Source organism: Apus apus, chromosome 3, assembly GCF_020740795.1.
Source record: "Apus apus isolate bApuApu2 chromosome 3, bApuApu2.pri.cur, whole genome shotgun sequence".
In the NCBI taxonomy this organism is placed as follows: Eukaryota; Metazoa; Chordata; class Aves; order Apodiformes; family Apodidae; genus Apus; species Apus apus.
This window is the reverse complement of record NC_067284.1, coordinates 16,641,187-16,666,073: the sequence shown is the minus strand read 5'-3', so window position 1 is coordinate 16,666,073 and position 24,887 is coordinate 16,641,187. Positions and strand designations below refer to the sequence as shown.

Below are 24,887 nucleotides of genomic sequence, written 5' to 3'. Positions count from 1 at the left end.
CATACATTAACCAATTCCAAGACATCATTAGATCCTTTCTATTTTGCTTATATGCATTGATCTCCTCTATTACAGGTATAATCCTAATCAGGTGACAAGCAGAACGTGCAGCTGCAAAAACACCCAAGCAGATGGAAGGGTTACAACCTTTCTGCAGCTCTGTCTACACGGTTATTTTAGACAGGCCTCTCTACCCGTGTTCTGTGCTGATCAAGAGATGTGTGAGTGCAGTAAATGTTGCATCATGCCAGATCTAGCTAGGTTGCTCTGCAGCATGGCTAGTTGGCCATTATCTGAAGGATCATCTAGTTCCAACCCTCCTGCATGGGCAGGGAAACCTCACACTAGACCAGGTTGCTCAAAGCCCCATAAGATCTTGTGTAAGTGATCAATTTAAAATTAAACAAGAGTAAAACTGGGTTTTCCTCTCACCAGCTGACTGTTGGTTCTCAGCTTTCTTAATGGTGTATCAAACCTAAGGAGTAGTAATCTAAGTGTTAATTTCTCTCATGCTCCCAGGTTCCTTGCCGCACGGATACTTCCTTGCTAATATTTACTGTTTGGATCTATGAGAAAACAACTGATTTAAAATTATGTTACTGCTATAAACAGCCTAAGACAGCTGGAGTTGTTAAGCTTTAAATGAAGGCTCCAGGGAGACCATATAGCAGCCTTCCAAGGACTTTTTCTTAGGGCATGTAGCAACAGGACAAGGGGTAACACTTTTAAGCTGCAAGAGCGTAGATTCAGATTAGATATTAGAAATAAATTATTGACTGTGAGGGTGATGAGACACTGGAACAGGTTGCCCAGAGAAGTTGTGGATGCCCTCACCCTAGAAGTGTTCAAGGCCAGGTTGAATGGGACTTTCTGCAATTTGATCTAGTGGGAAGTGTCCCTGCCCATGGAGAGGGGCTGGACCTACATGATTTTTCAGGTCCCTTCCAACCCAAATCAATCTATGATTCTATAAACTCCAATTAAGAAGTAGGCATGCCTCAGACAATCATAGATGGTAGATCACTAACAAACTAACGCTAATCTCTGCTGCAGAAAGGCATCTACAGATTTTAGCCCTGAAATGTAAGTTGCCAGTTTCTGAGTTCATCCAAGTTAGAAGTGGTGGTTATTTCTGTATTAGAATGTCATGACACTGTTCCAAAATGGTTCTATGGTATCTTACACGTTGACACGTCCCACGGCATTATGGCTTGCAAATGTCCCACTAACGATACATGCGGAGTGTAAAAACATCAGGAAAATCTTCATGACCCAAGGAAGGCAAATGTTGATGATAAAGCTAACTTTATGTCTTTGCACTTACCCTTGTTGGCAGGCTATTCTTACAGGTCTTTACAAATAAATGATGGGTAAATCAACGTAACTTTTGGTACAATTTTTTTTATGGGTTACTACTTTTTTTATAGAACTTGAAATACAATTCAATTGAAATTGAAGTTGCAATGTTAGTATCATATGTATATATATATATATCTCAGCCTTACTGTTGTAAGACTAATACATTTACTTATATTAAGCTAAGTGCTATCATCAACATACTTACAAATACCATACATGATGAACAGTGGAAATATGTAGATTATGAAGTTTGTAACAAATAGCTCAAGCAAAGTAACAGTATTTTGACACATCACCTAAGAAAAAAAAAAAAAAAGAAAAAAAAAAAAAAAGGCTTGTGAGTTTTTCAGTTGAAGATAATGCTTATGTTTACTACATTTATAAATTGCTTGCTTAGAGTAACACAGTAGTCAGTAACAGATTGCCTGATTTAACTGTAGCTGTAATCCCAGGTTTCATTACATAGATGTGAACACATTTTTACACTTAGCCAAAGATGTTTCCCCCTGCCTCCCTTTTTCGCGACCAGCACAAACAAGAAGGCAGCCAGAGAAGAGCCAGGAGTCCTTCCCTCAGGGACATCTCCACCAGCAGCACTTACCGCGCGCACCCAGGCCGCACCTGCCAGGTGTGGAGCCCTACGCCTCCGGGTAGTGCCCAGAGCGGGCCAGCAGCCCTCATGCCCCAACAGGCTGGCTGAGCCGGCCTTAGCATCGGGGAGGCCGATGCTCTCACGGGGGAGCGGAGCCGGAGGCGCTGCGGGGCCGGGCGGGGCCGGCGGCGGCGGCGGCGGCGTGAGGAGCGCTGGGGCGCGCGGCGCGGAGGCGGCGGTTGAGGTGACCGTTGGGCGGGTGCCCGCAACGGCCCGGGGAGCTGCGCTGCCGGCCTTGCCGCCGCTGGAGGCGGGAGCAGCTGCGCAGGAGCTGCCTCGGGAAACCTCACCGGAAAGCTGCTCCGGCTGGTGTTGTCTTCTGGACCAGACACGTCTTTCTAGGCTCTTCACGCGCGTCAAAGCTTGTCCCTCCTCTCCGGACACGTGGGCCTTTCCCTTGGCAAGCATAAAAGATGTTTGCCCATCCTGTGTCAAAATCTGCTTTCTCCAGGCAGTCGCAACGAGCCTGTAAGTAGCCATGTGTGAAGTTTAAAAAAATAGCCAACCTAAAACCCGGTAGGAAAACAACATTTTTGCTTGTAGACCTTCAGGGCTAGCGAGGTTCTTGTCTCAGGGTACACTTAGTTCAAGCATATGGCATTCCTCACGCACAGACTGGTGGTGATGGTCGGGTGCAGTTCTAGGGAGCGAGAAGCTGCAGTTATTCCTGTCTTGGATAAGGAAATAATACGCTGTTGTCTGTGGACTTTGTCATGTAGGTTAAAGGTAGATTGACCCACTGTAGAGAATGCTTTGAACTGTTTAAACTAAGAGGAAAAATTGGTAAGAAGGTTAAATATTCTTGTTGCTTCTCTATTTACTTAAAAGAACTTGCAAGGCTCTATTTCCCTAGGTATAAGAGGATTTAGATAACTTAGAGTTATCTGTTCATAGCATCAGAAGCCAATTCAGCCATGCTGACATATAAGCCTTGACTTCTAAATGCAGTCACATGGTTTTACTCTTCAGACTCTCAAGCTTTTTTCCCCATATGTTTCCACTTGTTGTTTATGTATTTTCATCTGAGCTGTTTCCCTACTTTGCCTTCCTGAACTGTATCTAGATGAAAACTTTTTATTCAGAGCATTCAGATTCCTAGGAGCTCATACATTTGCTTCTTATTTGGGTGAAAAATAATCTTAACTTTCTCTCATTGTTATCTTGAAGGAAGGTTTACAATTAAAAGTGCTAATTCCAACAAAGTTTAATCCAGCATAGCACAATATGATTACTGCCTTGTAACATCCCTGTGAGAAGGAGGATATTAGTTGAATAGTTTATCATTATTATTTCTCTGGAGAACTCTTCAATATTTCAGTCTGCTACCAACTTTTATTTGGACACATTGTCTCATTGCTGTCTATATATTATTACTGGAAAGCAGACACTTTAGGGATTTGCCAGTCATCTACTTTTTGAGTGTCGGGTTTCTTCAGTGCTAACAGTGGTTGAATGCCAGTGGTATCCACCTGCTTAGCTTCTAACAACTGTGAGAACATTGACAAAGTCTTCTCTGTAGATTTTTTTTACAAAGAAACTGAATATGGAAAATGTATTCTGCAGCCCAGAAACGGGTGACATTTCTCTCTTTTGTATCAGGAGTGTTTCTTTCAATGTTATTCCTTGTTTTTCTTCATTGCATTATGCTTATTTTAAAATCCAAATTAACTGATTGCCATCTGGTTCCCCAGAGTTATGTACCAATGTCATATAAAACACTTCCAATTCCAAATACACATTTCAAGGGTACAGATAAATTACCAAGGATCTCAACTTTGTCACCTTGACGTAGATCCAACAAAATCTCAGGTTTGATTACTTTTGAGCTGCAGTGTCAAACCAGCACACAGAAGTAGAAATCAAAACTCATAATCTGAGTACTGATGTACCTTACCCAATGCCTATAAAGATATATCACTGACTTCTCTGAAACACTCCTGTGTCAAATTTTCACAGTTGAAGAATGTAAAGTGCTGAGGCAATGTTACTCATTCTGCTGGTTCAAATACACACAAACACACATTAATCTAAGTTTTCCCACCAGTCTATATATATAGAGAGATCAGGTATTATTGTTTGCATCTTTCTAACATAGGTGAAGTAAGGTATCATCTGTCTTTCTGCTGTCAATGCAAAACCAAAAAAATCACAATATTTTTCTATATCTACTCAGAAGAGATGGCCTATGTTGTCCTATCTAATCCAGAACAAATTTGTGTTGTCATGTGAACAAGCAGTCTTGGATTTAGACACTGATATCACTGTAGTCTCAGAAGACTCCTGCATCTAATGCATAAGGCATATTAAATTATTAGAAGTGTCTGAAAATCTTTGTCCCTTTTCTTGGACAATACAGCTTGGATTTATCCTACTTAAAGCAATAAATTGGGCTGGAAGGGATCTTGACTGGTTTCTCCAGACCTACCATATAGTCAGTAGAATAAGATAGGCAGAGGGCAAATCACATCTCAGGAAGACCGAATCATCCTCTGGATATGTTCTTCTACCTCCCTAAACTGTAGAGAAATTACAAGGTGTATAGAACTTTGGCACCTATTTTTAAGTGCTTACAGTTAAATGGGATAATTTCAGGCCTTGCAGTGTGATTAAAGCTTACCTCTTTTGAGTTCCCACATGCATTTATATATATGCCTACTCTGGAAAATAATAACTTAAAAATTAAAGAGTCTCCTTGTATTATTTTTTAAGAAAGACCAACAATTTTCCTCTCTTAATTATTTAGCCTTTTTATCTTCTGTATATACAGGGAAACAGATAATTGGCAAAATTAAAGTACGCCAAAAATTCACATGCATGTTGTAACATCATGTTGCAGTTTACATGAAAATTTATTCTAGTATTTATATAAGTAAAGTAGCTCTAAAAGCCACACTGATTTGTTTTCCTTTGAAGACATATAAATAATTTTGTAACTCCTTATTAACTGACTTATTAAACTGACATTCTATTTATGGAATAATACAGCAATATGTGGTCATGTAAAAAAAAGACCCTATCACACAGGCACAGGAGGAGACAGAGTAAGGTTGCTATGGGAACCTTAGCCCTAAATGGTCTGGCTTCTGTTGGCTTAAAATCTCAAACATTGTGTTGAGTTAATTATGTTTTTGTTGAGGTTCTTTGCACTGAGTATGAAATTTGTTGGATTGCTGTTTCAATCCTACATGTATGTATGCAACATTTTTAAAAACAAATGGACATGTTAGTTAATACAAGAAGAATGTATTTTATTATAAGATTGAATTATGGCACTGAAGAAAACGTACTCAAGAAATATGACAAGATTTTCTTTTTATTAATCTAGCTAAATTTCCATTATCATTATCCTCAGTTTCTGAATACAAATTATGGATCCTAACAAACTAATATAGTAGAGCAGTGATAGAGAGTCACAACAAAAGGCAGGAATGGGGTGGCAATTGTGGGAGAGAAGTGTTGGAGAAATCTCTGTTGTAAGCAAGGGATTTTGGTACTGAGAGAGTAGGTGGAAAGAAGCTGAAAACAGAAACTGAATGAAAGGAAAGAGCCAAAGAGAAAGATTTTAGGGAAGGCTGAGGGAATGGAAGAATTTGAGAAATGACAGACCAGAAGTTGAAGAATTGCATTTAGTCCATGAGCCACAGGGAGAAATGAGACCAAAGTGGACAGACAGACTCTGAAAAGGTTGTCTGTTTAGGGAGGAGGGAGAAGGTGGTTTCTGATGGGCTGGTATTAAATAAACTGATGAGGAAAGTGACAGAACCCAAAATAACCCCAAATGTTGAGAATATTGTTAATTAAATCCTATAAATTAGAAACCACAAAAACATTGTAACATAGTTTAGTATAGATAGCAAATATATTGTTCTAAGGCCTTTTCAAATCATCTGCTGTACGAGAGCAAGAAAGTCTTTTGTAATATGAAAGCAAACATTCTACAGTATTGAACTTCTTCCCAATACATTTAAAGTGTCATTTGATTATTTTCCTCTTGGAAAACTATCTACAGATAATGAATAAGATTTAATTTTCCTTTCTTTAAACTATATTATCTATTCTTAAGAAGATTATATTTCATTTGCTGAATTTTCACTGAATTATTGTGAATGATCATTATTTATCTGCATGGGTGGTACAGCCTGGAATTTTTATGAAAACAAATACAGCACTTTAAAACTTTTTAATGCTGGAAAATGAGACATTTCTCTTCTACATTACAAGGCAGCAAATAGGACAGACATTAATAACAGGTCAGCTCCACTTTAAATGTCCTCATATGGTAACTGTAATTTAAACAGCCTGCTAAAATTTCACATTGCTTTGGCAACTATAAATCCTCAGTCAAAGTACATATATCTTAAAACTGATGGAAAACTGATTAGTTTTCCTATCATTGATTAAAAATAAAGAAAAAAGTGCTTGTGATCTAAGTACCTTTTATAGAAATTAACAGAATTTTATATATTAAAGTAATCAAATTTAATCACAAGTTACAGAGTTTCCTTCAAACAAATAAACCAACCAACCAAAACAGAAATAACCCAGAGATTAATGTCTTTATAATATTCAATGGAACATTTTCTTTTTTCTGAACAATAGTCTTGAGTAATATGCTTACCTATGTTCACAGTATGCTTACAAAATGCTGTGGACCTCATGCTCTCAGGAAAGACAAATCTCAAGAAGTTTTAGCAGACAAAGTGAAACACCAAAACCAGTCTAATCCACTCCTGTAAAATCTGCAGGCCAATCACATATCATTTATGCTCATAGTAGTTAACACCTCCTTAGCTTTCCACAAAATCAACAGTGGTATTAGTGACATTTTTAAGTCACATGAATGTGTTGTTATAGCAGCTCCAACAATTTCTTACAGGACTCAGAGTTGTAGTAGTTATTCCCTGACCTCATTGTCTCCTAGTCTCTTGGTCTCCTACTTTTAATAGCTACATGCGACTATTTGAAGAAGAACATGACCTCATGGTACCCATTAGGAATAATGCCCCAATGACATACAGATTCAGCTCCTTTTTGTGCATGTAGCTAACCATAAGAATGATTTATGCCTGGAATGATGCAAAGACAGATACATAATGACTGACGTTGTCATTCATCAAAGAGCATAAAGACTTGCAGAATCTTTAAAGTTAAAACAAATGCTTCTGATAGGCCACTTTATAAACTGGGACAGCTTGTTAAAAAATAACTGCAGAACTCAAAAATCATTCCCTCCCACTGAGATATCCTGATACAGTTTAACTGTGAGCACACGAGTAACTTCAATTTCTTTAACCTCCCCTGTCTCAGGGCTCTTACTGCTTACACCAATCAAAGTTCTTTACTGGCTCTACTCCATGAATATTTCTTCCCTCTTACTCCATAGTGATTATACAGGGACTAGTTCATTTATCCATACAATTCTGGAGAAAAAATCATCTTGTTTTGAGCCTTTTAAACACACATTCCACCATTTGACAATTACTATATGTAGAATTGAGTATGTCATGTGAACTGGTGCTATTAGGATATACTTCTATTAAAGAATGTAAATGACGTCTTCAAAAACAGCTGTGGACACCCACATTCTTCTACCAGAGGAAATAATGTTTCAGAATTACATTACTCATTTTGTGGAAGAGAAGAAAAATGCTGAGAAGCTCAAAGAATTCTGGATTTCTATTCAGATATTTAGGTCTCCTTACACATGTCTGGGACTTTATTCCAGTCATCTGAGAATCACTGGAAAGCTCTGATGTCACAATAAATTGTTTTCCAACTTCATTGGAATAGTTTGCATGCAGGGAGAGAATGAAGGTGATACTGACACTAGTAGGGCATCAGCCACTGTCCTCTACAACTTCTTAAAAATCAACCAGGAAAACGGGTGAAAAAATGCACTCTTGGTGTTTCATTGAAAGGCTGAGAGGCCATTCATTCTACACAGGCTTATCCCAGCTACAATTCTAGTATTATTTTCACTGCCAGACCAGAATTGTTGCAAGCACCTGACAGGTGATTAGGTTAAGGACAAAATTAGATTTCAGAGTGGATACATTAAAAGAAATTACTAAAAAACAGCAAGATTATATGCAGTGAAGACAAGTAGAAAATCACATGTTTTAGAAGGAGAAATCAAATGAACTAATCCAAAATGAGATATTGCTGGCTAGGGAACAACAGTACAGAAGAGGACCTGGGATTTGTATGAGATTACAAATTGAACATGATGTAATTGTGATTTTGTTGAAAAATATTTTAGGAAACATTAAAGGTAATTGCAGTATGTCAAAAGCAGAAGACAAGTCATTCTGCTTTACTCAAATTCGAAGAGACCTTCATTAGTACTGCACCCTATTTTGAATGCCCTACTTTAAAATACTGACAAGATAAAGATGTTCCAGAGAGATAACAAATAATAAATGAAGACTGAAGGAAGTATAGAAAAGACTGAGAAACACCATAGCAATCTCCTGGCATAGAATAGTTACTCAAAAGAACACAATGAACTCTAATGTTGGGAGAAGAAACTTATTTGTAGAGACATTTATTTAGGTTAATATGGAAAAAACCTGCCACCTTTCTAATTCACTGTCTGTGAAGACTGAAGATCAGTCTTAAACTGAGATTTTTAAGGGCATATGTCAGTGAAACTTATGTCTTTACAACTGAACACTAAGCAGAAAGACAAATGAAACGATCCCTTTACATCTTTCAAATCCTGTATTGTGTGGATTGGATTCTTTGCAGTACAGTTATTCCTACATATGCTTTTACTGGTTCCACTTCACAGATGAGGCTGAGTACACTACTGTACTTAACCACTAAAGTACACAGACAAAAGCACATCTGTCATCATAATCCAGATCTCTAATCTCCTTTGGACACTGAGAAAGATATTTCAGAAGTTCTGATTGGAAGGGGAATTTGTAAGAAAGAAACTCAGTGCCTAAGCCAACAGCATGAGTAGTAGGGAGTAAGTCATGCATACTGACTATAGATAGGAGGTAGTGATTTCTTGCCTCTGCTTTCATTATGATTAAGATACAACCCCTTGTACACAAACCTGACTTTTTTCTCTGCTTTAGTATGCATTTTTGCTTGTATGCGTACCGGTTAACATTTGCCATTTTATGTGCACTTGATGTAGTTTATAAACATGATTTGGTTACATACAGAAGCTTCCTACCTAAAACATTTAACTTTAGGTAAAAGATTGCCTTAATTCCTCTGAAACCTAAGTATTCTCAAAGTTTTTGACAAATAATCATCTAATGAATGAGACAGGGAGGGGGAAGGTGTCCTCCTCTAAGACGTTTCACCCTACTGAGACCAATTAAATTAGATCTTTTCTATTTATTATATTAATTTGATTAAATTAGGCATCTCTACTAGCATAAAGGTCTTGAGGCTAATGATGAGCGACAAAGTACCTCCAAGGTTTTCCGCTACAGAAGTTTCCTTTTCTGAAGAGTGTGAGACCATTATAAAGAAAGATCATCTGTAAGTGCTGTTACCTGGCAATTAAAAGCATGTATTTCCATGTGTGATTGTGAGAGTGACTTTGATGTAACTTCAGAAAATAAGTTTCAGTATCTATCAAATGTGTTTAAAAATACTCTAGAAGTTGACTTAGGCATATTTCCCATTGATATCAAAAGCAACAGATTAGAGAGAAGGTCTGACCCTGTGCATATATTCTTGGTATTTTGCATACTGGATGTTTTTGGATGCCTACCATGCCTTAAGTAACAGTGTGAGTCTTGCTGTGCTTTTATTTTAATTTTATTGCAGTTAAAATGTCTATTATTTTATTTTTTTATTTAATGCATTGTAGATGCATCTGTTACATTATTTTTATTATTAGATGAAAGACTACTGTGAGTATTAGAACCTATTTATGTTGACAAATGCAGCATTTTGTATGCTGCCTCCTTCAAATCAGTTAGAACTTCTACTCATATAGTAAAGTTATGAAAGTTATGCTAGCTACGCTGACAGACAAGCAGCAAACTTAGATTGTTGCCTAATCATAAAGGTTGGACTCCAATCAATAAATGTATTTCATCAGCCTGTATACAAAAGTGTATTTCCCTTAGAGTATTACCATAAAAATAGAAGATAAAAGGAAAAGTTTATTTCAGATCAACAACAGAGCAAACATGATAAAGTGTGTCAAAATGTATTGAAATATTTTTCATACAGACATTTTGATATCCACTGGGAAGTATATTCTAAGCATCTCATATATGATGTAATCTCTTGAGCTTGTTATGTGCTCCCTTTCTAACACTTACAAAACTGTCAATTATTTTTCTTTGCTTTACTTAAAGATCAGTCTTTGCCTCAAAATGTGTTATAAAATAATTACCCCATGTACATTATTAAGGAATAACTAAAAATACAGAATATTATCCCAAATGTCTCAGATGGGATATTTTATGTTTTATTTATAATCTGTCATTTTTTTCTTTAGTATGATTCCTTATGTACATTTTAAACCATTCTCTTTTATAAAGTTTTACTTTTTCTCACCATCATAATTTTAATACTATTTAGTAGAGGTCATTGATGTATTGGTTCTGCGCTATGCACCAAATTCTGCTATTTTTTTCTTCTAGAAAAAATGGCCTTTCAGGTGTAGCCCAAACCCTGCAAAAAGAAATATTTACTTTCAAAAGTAGTATCTAATGCTGTGTTGTGGCTAACAATGCCAACACATCTCACAGTCACTCTTTTATGTCAGTAAATCTCACTTTGATGCTTAACAAGTCATAATTTTTTCAACATAACACCATTGCATCTTCTCTTCACTGTCCAACTAGAGAACTTGATATATAAAGCAAAACTATTTCTCTTTTAATGGCTATAATGCAGTAATGGTTAAGAGAGTGCAGCAGATATTTAAGCAACAGCCACAGCAATGAATAACGGGATCTTTATTTTCAAAATATTTTTGACAGTAGCAGGAAATCTAGTAGGTATTTGTTTATTACGGTTATTCTCCAGTAACATAATATTGCATTTTGAGGTAGGCTGATCAGATTTTAAAAACAGGTGTTTTTCAAGGAAGTAATTAAAAAAAAAACATTTTAGACAAAGTCCTGATGATCTCAAGCAGTCCATAGTTATTTACTCCGGACTCAACAAGCTACCTTTGATACCAAAATTTAACAAAAAAGCTTTTCCATATCCTGACATATCATTAGAAGTCCTAGCACATAGATGAATAGTAGTCTTCTATTTGGGAATGTTCCTGAAGAGTTAACTACAGTATGTGAGCTATCCTGGAACAGTATCAGGTATAAAATAAAAACACTAACTTTACTAGCAATAACAAGACACAGCAAACACAAGAAATAAGTCTGATTTTGCCTTAAAAATGCACAGTGAAAAAACAGGCATTGGCTCATGAGGACAGCAGAAAAAAAAATATTTTTTTAACACAGGACACAGATTGTGTATCATTAATACATTCAGGAAACAGTTCTAAGAACAACAGTGGTAAACAGTGAAAAATAATTCAGCCCATAACCACTATTTTCTGAAAGTCTGGACTGTTAAAAAGCATTGATTTATAATTTGTAGAATAAGTTTATGGGTCGTAAATAGCAACAAAAAAAAATTAAAGGTGCCTACAAATTCCCTTTAGCTTCTATATGCAGTTGATGTAGCAGTAAAGAAAATTAAATTTTGTACACTAGTACAACTACAGAAACTACAAAACTGCAATCCCAATTCCATTGTATTCCTTAAGTAAAGAAATAGTATTTCAATGGAGTAGCCAGTCCCATTTTGTTGGCTAACCTTAAAAATATGGGAGGAAACAAGAAATAACTGGAAACAATAAAAAATAATAATTTATTTTCCCCATAATTTCAGTACTGAATCATCTAAGCCACATTCATTAGTAACAATGTATTCATTGTGGGAAGAGAAGGAAAAAATAGATTTCTAACGTGAAACAAAAAAATCTTCACTGGTGTCTAATTAAGTAATCAGCTTCTCACTCTGTGCAGTGCTGTGCCAACAGTTGTGCACATGCAAATGTTTGTACATCAGGATCTTATTGAGTTCTGTGATTGTCAGCTACCCAAAGCTGGACTAGTCAACTTCTAACAGGTGCTAAAGGCTACGATCTGATGCATTTAATCCCTAGGTTCTTACTCTGTAAACACAATTTTCACTTTGGCTGAGAAGAGAAAGAAAACTCAGTAAATTCTGGATGATTCCCCCAACAAAGGGAACACTAATTTTCTTTTTTGCATTTATCACTCAGTTACTTCTTATGCATGGAGTAAAACCTCTGGTTCTAAGCAAAGTTAAGAGGATGCTGAAAAGATTTTATAAGACTTGAGTGACATGAGTATTGCATTTCTTCATAAATACTTGTCAAATGAAAAAGTAATAAAAAAGAAAAGCAACCACTCTAAGGCTGAGAATGGACTACTAATAAAATAATTAAAAACCAAATGAACAAAATATTTGACTACATACTGTTCTCTAGCATCCTTTAAGAGCTTTAAAATAAAGACAACACTGCAGTGAGATGTAATTTTGGTCAGCTCTTCTGCATAAAATGGAGATGTTAAATTATCCATTAAAAAAATCTAAAATCAACCATGCATCCAGATGAATATTGATAACTTCTTCCGTTGTTATTTCTACTTTATAAAATAGTTTAATCTACTGTGCCTCGGTTCACTAAAAATATATTATGAAGCTGTATTTGATGCCTTGATTTAACCGACAAAACACATGCTAGTGTGTATCAAATATTTATTCAAATAACTCATAACCTTATTTTAAAAAATATTATGATGAATTAGGTAGACCTGAACCAGTCTGATCTCCACTGTCAATAGGAACTTGTTTTTGTGGATTAATGCAGTAACCTCCACAGTAAACCATCTGTCTAGACAATGCCCTTCTAAGATAGAGTATGATTTTTTTGAAAATTAGATTCTATTTTTTTTTTCTGATTTTGTTTGCTTTTTATTATTAGGTTTCTACTAAACATATGGTCCTCTGTTTTTTGTATAATTAGCTTGCATCAACTTTTCATAATTGCTTCCTGTTAATTTTATTGCTAATGAAAAGAGAATATTTTCTGATTCCTCTTTCTGAAAGTTTTGGGTTTTTTTTATAGGGAGATTCTGAAGATCAAAATAAGTATGTTTACCAGCACTTTCAGAATTCTTTCTAATTGCTTGTTAGCTCTGGTGGTGTGATGTAGCATTTGGAGAGCCGTCTGACATCTTACGTCTTATTCCAGGCTCGTTCTGCACTTTTCCCTGCTTTTTACCTCTAGCTTGTGTAAAAACTGAGAGCTCTCACTGAAGGTATTTTTAAACAGGCTTATGAATATGGTTGGTGTCAATGCAGAAAACTCGGCAAAGTAACAAATTTGGGAGATTTAAAGGAAAACAAAGCATTTTCCCTCTCCCTAATTTTTAGTTTCATTTATACTAGTTACTTGAAGTTACCTAATTTAGGACCTTAGTCTACAAACTCTTTAAGCATTTTCATTTTTCAGGCACTAGTCATTCTAAAAACTAGGTGCTTTAAATTGGTCATAAAAATTCCCCACTTCTGCCGTAAAAGTGTGGTCAGTAGAATTCAGATGAAGGAACCTGTCCAAGACAGGAGTACCCAGTTTTCTCTTGCTCTAGACTCTCATCATTCACCTTCCAGGTTTTAAAGGATGTTTCGTTTTGGTACTTAGGTGCTTGGGCTCCACAAGAAAGCTTTTTAAAATTCAAAACCTTACATGCTAGAACAGGATTTTTTTTCATTTAAAAAGCCAAATACACCCGAGGCCATGACTTGCAATTTCTGTATAGTTGGCTTGGCAACGCTGTACGTTTTGGAGATTCCAAGTTTTGGTTTTAAATACGATTTTATTAGTCCACAGAGGATTTTATAATTGCTAAGAATTCTCAACAGTTTTGTGGCCTTCTGCCCGAGTGTGACCGAGGTGAGAGACCAGCGGGTCCTGCGCTATGGACTCCCGCCCTCTTGAAAGTTCATTCATTTTGTGCAGCCAAATTCACCGCCTCACCTCCCAGAAGCCGCTGCCTCCGAGCTGATCAAAGGGGGAGCGGGAGAGCCGCAGGCATTACCGGCCGCAGCCCTACTGCGGCCATTTTATCGTCTGGGGGCCGAGGAAGCCGGCTGCCCCCGCTGCGGGTGGCGGGGCGGGCGAGCCGGGGGTCTCGGCAGGGAAGCGCGCTGGTGAGGCCCCGCCGCGCCGTTCATGGAGGAGAGGGGCGGCAGCGCGGCGCGCACCGTCTCCTCGTCCTCCCCGTGTGCTCGGCGGCGCCTCCGGCGGAGTCACGGCCAGGCCCGTCTTCCCCGCTGGGCGCCATCGGCAGCTGCTGGGCCAGGCCCGGCTGGCAGCAGCTCGGGGGTAGGCTGGTGGCGGACGCGGTGAGGGAGGAGCGGGCGCGCTGCCGCCGCTTCCTCCTGCACGGGGGCCGGAAGGCAGCGCGGCCCGGGCCGCCGTGCGCGCGGACTGAGAGCGGGAGAGGGCCGGGCCTCGGCGGCGGCGCCGCTGCGGGTCACCCAGCCTTCCGCAGTGGGGGTGGGCGGCGGAGCGCGCAGGCCGGGGGAAGGGCCAGGCCCCGCCGCCTCTCTGGGCGATGGAGTGAGGGAGCGAGGCTCGGCAGCAGGAAGATGGCCGGTGGCGGCGGGGGTGGCGGCTGCAGAGACAGCTTGTTTCTGGAAGGTGCGTGCATGGCTGAGAGAGGGGGAATGTGGCCCATGGGTTGTGTTTCCCTTCTGGCAACCAGCAAGGGGCACGGTACAGACTGGGGAATGGGGGAGGCGGGCGTGTGTGTGCATCTTGGGGGAGGGGGGGGAAATGAGTCCCCTTTGGGGGGACGACGACAATGAGAGGTGGCTTCGTGGTGGGGGAAGGGTGGGTGCCATAAGGGCTGGTTTGATTTGGTGAAAAGCGATCTGCTTTTGAGGGAGGGGTTAGTGAGGGCGATTTGATTTCTTATTCTTTTTCTTTCTTTTAATGTTCTGAGGCTTTGGGAGTGCAGTGTTTTCTTTGTAGGCGCAGAATGCTGAGAGCAGCCTGGGCTTGGTGCAGCAGGGCCGGTCTTGCAGCGGGAGGAATCTTCTCTTGGAGGGGCGGTGGGCTGGTGGGCGGCCGGGCAAGGTTAGCGTTAGGTGAGGAGGGGAGCTGAGGGTTGCTCTGCCACCTCTCCCCTGCATTTCCATGTCTTTAGTCGACTCCCAGGCCCCGGCCTAGCCGTACTCTTTCCCCCCACCATAAAATGAGCCTCGTCTGTTTCTAAAATGCTACTTTAAAGGTTTGGGACTGCGGTTAATTTTGAGAGGGGGATCAGGCTTACATTTGTGATACGAAGATGACGATGAATCTATCAGCTGCAACTGAAAGAAGCCTTTTGCATTTATAAAGCTTTGAGTAATTTTTTAATGTACAGGTTTGGTGGTTTTTTTGGTCACTGTAACACTTAATTGTAATGTAAAAAGTCATTAAATTCTCATACCTTTAACTGTTGAGCCTCTACAGTTTTAGTGATGTTAAAAAACTGCTATTGTAGCCTTGCAGAATTGCTCTAAGCACATATCTTGATTACATAGGTCAATATTCTACTAAATTACTGTAATGATAATGAAGAAAAAACGTGTATTAACGAAATAAATTACTTCTCAAGTAGAGTCTTTTCAAGTCAGGGATAAGTTTAGCATTTGAGATTTTATAGTATCTATATTATACAGAACATACCTCTTGCAACAGGATTTTGGGTTTTGTTTTTCGTTACTAGATGTTCTGGAATAGAAGTACTCTGTGAACAAAATACTGCCTTTGGTTTGAATAATTAATCTGAAATTCTGATGTTCAGAAACTCTTTCTCGTTAATAACGGCTGTGTTACCTCCCTTCTACCTATGACAAGTGTTTGGTGGTGAAATGCAGACACTCCATTTTTTCCTGAACTGTCTCCACAGAGTATAGTGAGGTTTGCAGAGACAGCTAAAAGTGTCAGGGTGATGAATACTCACTGTCTTCTGTGTGCACATTGGCTACTTACTGGTTGGACAGGTGGCTAAGGCAGATTTCCTGTGCAACATGCACATATTTTTTGCTTAGAAGATCTCTTTCCAACAGCAGGTCCAACACAACACTTGTTAGCCTCCACATTTGAAGCTTCAGTATTCTGTTATTGGTGAACCAGGTTATCAGCTGGTTTTGTGTTTCCTTATTATTTGAGAACACATTAATTTAAGGACTGATGTTGTGACAGAAACCCTTAAGAATGTAATGTGTAAATGTCCATACACATGTGAAGAAAACCTAATGTGGACAGTAGTGACAAAAAATTTCAGAGGGTTGCCCAAGTTCAAATAGCATGATAGTACTATGGCAGATTTAGTAAGAGCTCATTAAACTTTGTACTGATTTGAAGCAAAGGAAGAAGAAGGTTTTCAGACATTATTTGAGAGGTTCTTATTAGGAATGTTGACTTTATAGGGAGAAATAAAGGAAAAAATATATATGGGGGGGTTTGGCACTCTGTAATCTGAAAATGTACAGTGGCACGTTAGATCAGCCTAATGATGTCAGAACCACCACTAGCCAAAGATTAAACAAGCATGAGAGTGCCAGACTTGTGAAACAAGTATAATGTGGACAAAAACAGGGATAAAAGTGTATAGAGCAGGAAATATGGCGACTTCTGTTGCAAGATGATGATTAATACATGAGCCTGGAGTTGTGTCTATAGCTAGTCTGAGCGGATGTATTTCGTGGATACTGTATAAGCAAGAAATAAAAATCGTTTACTTTATGTTCTTGGATTAAAGACTGGTAGAGAGGATAAGAAGGACTTGCCATTAATTCGGAAAACAAATGAATTTTATGGCAAATGGATTTTAGGTCTATCACCAGTTGAATGCAGTCTAATGGACAGTGTGCTGTTCAGAATTTTGGTTTGATTCCACATGTCCAGTAAGATACCAGTTTTCTCTCATTTAGTGTAACAGATGTTACCACAAGGAAATATGGCAGTCATTCTGCTGTTTAGGTGCTTCCTTTTACTATTTTTATTATTTCATTCTCCAATAAAAATAAAATGGCCTTTCTGGAAGTGTGTTCCTTCTTGTAATGCCATTCATGAACACGGTGATTCATACTAGTACATGGGTTTTTGTACAGTTCTGTGTATCTAATGTGTCACCATTTTTTGTGCTGCATTGTATAGACTTTAATGAAAAATATGAAAAAGATCTCTAAAACCAAAATGTTTAACTCTTTAAAGCTTAATTTAGTATCATTCTGGAGCAGTGCTACTAGTTGGTTTGCATCATATACACTGATATACACGACCTGTGTACTTATATTTCTGGCAGTGTCAGGACTGTTTGAATTCAGAAGTGTGAAAAGTATCTTATTTTTGTTATGTAAGATAGTTTGCAAGTGGAATAAGTAAAACTTTTCCCTCCATTCTGAATTTACTTTCCTACTGTAAAGGTTTCAAAGTTGGGCAGAATATACAAAAATCACACTAACAAAGTAGTCCTGTTGTGTGGGAATACTTTCCTGATTTGGAGAACTAGAAATATAGTGATTAGAGATTTCCATCTGCAGAAATTCCTCTGTTTTTCAATTGATAGTCACTCCTAAAATATAAAACAATGACAGGTAAATCTGTTGGGACTTAGAATAGGGGGATGTTCAACATATAGGAATAGGGAGTACTGTTGATCATTATCCCTGGAGAAAAATGTTGGGAACTGTTGTTGTATTCTGCCTCCTTGGCTATTATGGAATTGCCAATAAATCATCCTTTTTCCTTTCCAGCGGTATATTCAAAGTTTCCCTATGCTTGTGTAGTAGATAACAGTTAAACTTTAAAGTATTCCCAAGTGCATATATTTTCCAGAAGAAAGGAAACTATTTTATTCCTTCACATTTTCTTTTTTTCAGTCCCCAGGTGGTTACAGTAGTGGTACTGAGAATCAATACTGAAGTTTGTTTTTGAGGACCTTTCTAAGGAATGGTGCCAGTCCCTACCTTCAGAGCTGCTGGGAGATTTCAATGCAATCATAACGGGAACTTGGTCAATTTTCATTCACTTTTCTTGGCTACAGGTTTTCTAATAACAACAGAGAAAACTTTCTGGATTACCCATTAGCAGCAGCAGAATAAACTTCCCAGTTGTGTGCCAGAGGGCTCTAGAAGAATGCTTTGTTTTTCATTCAGTTTATGTGCAAAGGAGTTGTCTTCACCAAAGCAAGAGTTGTAGACTTCTGTATTTTCTTAGAAGTATCTGAGATTCTCCAGTGGCACAGAAACACACAGCATTCGTGTATCAGTATATAGGCATAGAGTTGCCTTTTGAAGTGGTGGTCAGCCTTTTTTTTCTTTTTAATCATCTTGAGGAATCTTTACTATGAGTAATACATGTTAGTAGGGCAGAGTGGAGTTTATATTTTGATAGAACACTTCAAAAGTTTCTACTTGTTATGACTCTGTTTTTCTCTTAACAGTAAAATTTAATTATTCATTGCTGTAATTGTCTCTGATGCTTTATGACCTAGTGGAGATAAATAATAGCTTGAAATGAGTGGAAGGAATGTTTCAGGTATCATTCACCTTCTCCTGTGTGTTTATCCAAACTCTTGCTTTATGTTGTTCAATTCTGCTCTGATTTGCATCAGTCCCATCAATATCCAGACGTGTACTGTTCCTTTCTTCTCTTCAGAGTAGTTTTCTTTCTAAAAGTGGGAATTCTGTGGCTCTTCCATGGCTCACTTACGTCTCCCAGTCCTCTGACCTATTCAGAATTTCTTTCCGGCACTGCATACATGTCTTCTCAGAGCTTTGTTAGCTGGTCTTTCCAGTGGTTTTAAGAATAAGGAACACTCTCATTTACTTCAATGTCAGATTATTCTCTAGGCATGAAACTCACTTGTTGAGAATTATTTCTCAGTAAAGTCAAATTTAAACTGTCTTCTTACTGTCATTTTTTGTATGTGCCAATCTAACTTGGGTGATAGGTGACATGAAATATTAAGAAGGACAGGCTGCTGCATTTAGCATGTAGAAATACTAAAATAAACTTTATTTATCTATTAGTGCTTTATAGCATACATTTCTAGGAGCCCAAGCTTGTCCTTGGCTTTCTGAATTGGAAGGCATCTGTGTGCCATTTTCTGGTCTTCATTATGAGGGCATTTATTAGTTGGTAGATTTTCCTATGTAGCTGCTGCTATAATAATTTTTCACAAAGTGGGATATAGAAGCTTCAGGTGTAAGCATAACTGTCTTGTGTGGGATGCTTCATCATTTATTTTCTGGCAGTTGGATTTGGTAGGAAAGCACTACTCTTTCCTCAGAAAAAGGACAGAAATTCTACTGGGTTTTAGCTGAAAAAAAAAAATAATAAATTGAGAGTGTTACTGAAAGAGATCCTTACCCTCTTCTTTAAGTATAAATGCAAAAGTAATAGGAATAACAGAAGTAATAACATCACTTGATAGCAAGTATAAACCAGTATTTTGCAAATGTCTTTCTTGGGCAGATACTTTTATGATGGGCATATTTGGATATCTCAGTCTTTTGCTTCTTGTTTTATGTACCAGGATAAAACACAATGAATCATTTATTGTAATGGTTTCAACAACTTTGGTTTTTATTACTGTTGATTCTGGAAGACTATGCATGGTTTTCAGAGCTGTATCAGACTTCACCTTTTCTATAGAGCTTTATCTGTGTCTCTTAATTGGAGTAAATGGGGGTTGTCAAGGTGTTTTGTGTTGTAGCAAGTCCTATAGTGTGAGACTAATCATCAAACTTGCCACTTTTAAGTATTGTTTTGTAAGAATATAGGGGTTATTTGAGTAATCTTCTGGTACTTGAAGGGGCTACAGGAAAGCTGGAGAGGGACTTTTTACAAGGATATGTAGTGACAGGCCAAGGGGTAATGGTTTAAAACTGAAAAAGGATAGATTTAGGTTAGATCCTAGAAAGAAATTCTTTATGATGAGGGTGGTGAGAAGCAAGAACAAGTTGTCCATAGCAGTTGTGGATGCCCCCACTGTGGAAGAGTTCAAGAACAGGTTGGGTGGAGCTTAGAACAACCTGGTCTAGCAGGTGTCCCTGTTGGTTAAGAAGGGTTGGAAATAGATGATCTTTAAGGTTCCTTCCAACCCAAACCAGTCTATGATCCTATGATGTCTCATTGTTTTGTCTCTTCCAACAAATAGCTATTAAACCCTTTTGTTTGCAGAGGAGTAGAAATCTCAAGTAAATAGCTAGAAATTTTGTGAAACGTGCCCACTGCCATAAAACAGTAAAGTCAAAATTACTGTACCTGAAGTGATGGTTTCATTGTTTGCTGCTAACTGGTGTTAGCACATAACTGAGCAGTTGGGTCAGGGCAGTTGGAGGATTCAGGGCACCAGACAGTGTATGTCTCCATCTGTGTGTGTTGCAGAAGCAGTGTAAGGGTGTACAGGATAGCTTAAGAAACTGCAGGAAGCTGAGAAAAAAAAAAGATAAGAAAGGAGCTGTTGTGGTAGGGGAGGCTTTAGAGATAGAGTGAACAAATTATTTTTTGGGGAAAAGGAGCAAATGTAATTCTCTCATTTTTTCTAAAAGGCACTTCCATTGCGGGAGGGAGACTTGGAAAGTTCCTTTCTTTTGGCCCATGTTTTGGCACCTATTTTGTTTGAATTTTTAGGGTTTTTTTTTAAGGTAGGGGTGTTCTTAAATAGCCTGAAATCTGATACTCTGTATGTGGTTACTTCTTGCTTAAAATTAAAAAAATAAAAGCATTAGTAAAATATTACTATTTTTATTCATTATATAGAATAAACCTGGGTTTATCTTACACATTTAATTTTTAAAAGCATATGTTTGTAAACTTCCTCTTACTGTGTTCAAAGCCTCTCGCACATGTATAATTTTCAGATGAAGCTGATCTTAAGCTGTGGTAAAGTCAGAGTTGGTGGTTTTTGTTGGCTAAGTCAGTTGCTTATGGATGTTGTGTTCACAAGAGTAAACGGCACTGCTATAGTTGGTGCTGAACAGCCTGTGTGGCTGGATATCATGATGCAGAAATAATTAGCTGGCAATCTTTATTTTCCTCATCCTTCACAAATAGAAGATTAAAAAAAAAAAAAAGTTTTTTGTTCTGCTACTGAGGCCACAAAATTTCATTTCTTTTAGGAAAAGATAACCAGTTCTTAAATAATGGGATAAAATCAAGTGGTTTATTTTTAATCATTAAATCACTACTTAATTCACTAACACATGCTCAAGTTAGAAGCCTTTTTTGAGACCTGCTGTTATAAGTAGAGCTTAGTAGTTCATCAGTAGATAGACACATTTGTGACATGCCTTTTGAATACTTTCAATAGGATGTTGTAAAAGTACTGAAAACATGTTTAATTTTCTGGCATGCTGTAGTCGTCCTTTCACAGAAGTAAGGATTATGCCAAATGGAATTCAGTCTCTGAGTTACAGTCTAGTGTACATTAGAATACAGAAGGTCTAATGATTGGTTGAGTACTCTCTCTAACAGGAATTATTAAGAGAAAATAACTGAGAAGTTTTTTTGGTTTTATTTATGGTGTAATGTGTGCCATGAGTTCAAGAAATAGTGTTTTGGCAGTGCTGTTGTTGATGAGTAACTTTTACTGAATATTATGTGGAAGGAATTATGTTCTAACATATATGTTCTAATATACGAGGATAGAAGATTATTAAAAGGATTGTAGTAAATGCATGAGTGCTGATTTCATTAATGTGCACTAGCAGTTTGTGGCATGAGTATTAAATTTGAAAATAGTTCTTTCAAAATAAAGTGTCCAAAGCATAGTAATACGACTAAGGTGCAATGCTGTTGTCTTGTACAGGGTACTGGTAAATTGGGTGTATGGATTCCTTAAAGCAGTGAACTGTGACATTGCTGCTTTTATCTTATCATGCTGCGACTCCATTTTGAATGTAAAGCTGCATGCCAACTATTTATTGGTTCTGTCTGAAGGCTTAAAATTATTAACTGGCTCAGGCATAGGGTCTAACATAACATTATTAACTGATTAGAGGGAGTTATGTGTTGCAACTGTGCTGCTCTTAAGGCTCAGTGCTGCACGTGGGGGAAAGGGAGGGATCTCCCCCCTGATTCTGGCTTTGTGGCATGTCTCCTACTGTACACCACCTCTGAGACTTACCATTTTGTTGCCAAAGAGATTGACCTTGTTGTGTACTGTCTTGCTGGATTGGCGCTTTGCCAAACCTCTGTTAAATTTGCTCACCAAAGGGTAAGCTGGAGAGGCGTAACAATGGTTTGGATAGGAGAGGACAGACAGACTGCATGTGAGAGAAGTAGGACTTTGTCCCTTTCATCTCTCTCTGGTGAGTTGCTAAGTCAGGTTAAGGTGTAATACATAATTTAAGATTTAGGATAAATAATTTTGTGTAACAGCAGCCCAGGGAAATTTGATTATTTTAAGTAACAAGTTAACTTCTGCACAGAACAAGTTTTTGGTGAGGACTGGAGACTGGAGGGAATAAAGTAAAAGGCTGTGGTGTCTCTTCTCAGGTTGGTCAGCAGGCTTTTACAAAGTTTTTGTTAATGGGCAAATGCTGTAAGTGGCAAGGAAACATTTCTGAATGCACATCCCAGTAATTCCTATAAAAGAATAGTGAAAGACATTGAATTTGAGATACCTTTCTCTGAGAGAATCTGGAACCATTATAAAAAAGAAAGTGGTGATTCAGAATCTCTGTGCGAAGCCTTCCTGGAGTTTTGTTTGTTTGCCACTGGACTATATAAGCTATAGCTGGAGCAGTCTCCCTGGTTTATTGGTGTGGTGGGTTTGGGGTTTTTTTATTTATTTATTTTGTTTATTTGTTTGTTTTTAATAAGACTTCCCACAACAATATTTTAGGAATTATAAATGCCAATAATATTTTGCTGGTTTGGTAAAACACACTGCTACATACTTAGAAATGTATGTCTGTAAGAAACAGCTGCAAAAATATTTGTGATTTTCATGAGAATGTTTTTATCCAGTGCCCTACAGTTGTTTCACTTGTACTAAAATTCATGCTACTGAGGTATTTTTATTAATGTTGTGGGATATAATGTTGTGTTTGTTTGGCATGTCCAATTTTTATGGCTCATTTAGCAAAATATGAATATCCTGCTCATAGCAGAATTTAATATGACAGTATAACAGAAAGATTATTCAAGAGCCCATTAGCTGAGAATTTGAACTATGCAGCAGATGTAACGTTTCATATTTACAATTGCCTTTGCAATGTCTGAGGATCACTTACTTTAGAAACACTTACTAGAGTCCATTGTAACTTTATTTCTACCAAGACTTCCTGGTCAAGAGGCAATTTAAGGATCCTTTACAATTGGGAGTAAACTTTCAAAAATGAGTTTCTGAACTAGTCTGGTCCAGGTTATTACGATTATGTATACTGGGCGCAGTGGGGCAATAAACTTTTAACTGAGGCTGCTAGTTTTGTCATAGGCAAATATGTTGTAGCTGAATCTTTACATCAAGAATGCCACAAAAATGTAGTAAAGAAGTTCTTTTTCATCTAGCAAAGCCTTTGTTAGATGGAAAAGGCACTGCTCCTTACTTGGAAGACTTACTCTGTGCCCTGTAATAGAAAGAACTGACAGACCAAGTTAAACATACGTTTCATGTTTAGATGAAAGTGGCTGAAGCTTAACTCCAGTTGTAGGATGGTCTCTTAGGAAGTTGTATGTTTTGCTTCAGATGTCTTTTGAGTAATATTTCTTCAAAGTAGGTTCATAACCTGCATGCAGTTAGCAAGCTGGCATATGTTGTTTTGTTACATTAAACATTAGTTTTTCAGTAGCACGGCCTCATCTTTGCTGCCTTTATGAGTGATTAGTGAGAAAATATTTGCTTTTCCGGGGATGCTGAAGTTGTTATTTAGCTTTTTAAAAATAAAGCCTGCTTAGTGAATTTTAGCATATTGTGGTTTAGTTAGCTGTCAGTGTTCCTTAACTCATTGTTATGTTTAGTGAAAGCTGATACTTGCATTACAAAAGTTTCTGTATTTTTAATGCAGTAATGTAGTTGCATCACATCATGCCTCACTGCATTGATGATCTCTAATTGCTAAGGGAGTTGAAGTATATAGTGTATCTAGTGTAAGCAGGAGACTGTTGCTTATATATGTGTTTCATTCTCACCTTTTATTTATTTTTAATAAATAGACATGATTTACTTTGTTTTTAACTGTGTGTGCATTTGCAGGGTCATTTTCTAAGTCTTAGCAGTCCCCATGTGTGGGGCCATCCTGTACGGCCACACAAGTCATTGTGCCAGCAATTTATGACATGGCTGGGCCTACTGAACTGCTCTGTGCTGCACAGAGCAATGCTTCTCATATAAACTGTAGTATTACCTAGAAAGGTAAGGATCCTTGAGGTCCCTTCCAACCTGGCATTCTTTGATTCTGTGATACAGAGTGACAATCCTGCTGCCTCTCCCAGAGAAGGTGTGCTCACAGCTCCACTTGAGTTAATGCCAGCACTTGTATTGCTTCATGGCAAGTTGGCTGAAGGAACTAAATTGGAAGAAAACTAATCTTGGAGAGAGAAGTGTTGGTGGAGTTAGTCTGTAACTGTATCAGCCATATCAGCAGTCTAATCCAGCTGACTGCCCTCTCATGGGTATGAAAGCTTGCCAGTGTCACTACGACTAGGGAAGAAACCAGGTCTTTGGCCTTTACAGAAAGGCAAAAGCAAATTTTTCTCAGAGTTTAGACTTTAACTCTTTCATCCTCCTTTCATCTTAATTTCACCAAATTACTGAAGTTTTCTTGGTTTTTGAGTGTGTGCTTTTTT

General features: G+C 38.0%; 1 protein-coding gene across 3 annotated transcripts in view; it reads left to right on the top strand.

The window, feature by feature from the left end:
- Window positions 1-14,125: 14,125 nt before the first annotated feature.
- Window positions 14,126-24,887, top strand: part of SENP6 (SUMO specific peptidase 6) — a 76,130-nt gene continuing 65,368 nt past the window's right edge. For all 3 annotated transcript variants that reach the window (XM_051614116.1, XM_051614117.1, XM_051614115.1), the window contains exon 1: window positions 14,126-14,735. In XM_051614116.1, the coding sequence (XP_051470076.1) occupies window positions 14,684-14,735 (52 nt within the window). In that variant the 5' untranslated portion in view covers window positions 14,126-14,683. The remainder of the gene's footprint in view (window positions 14,736-24,887) is intronic.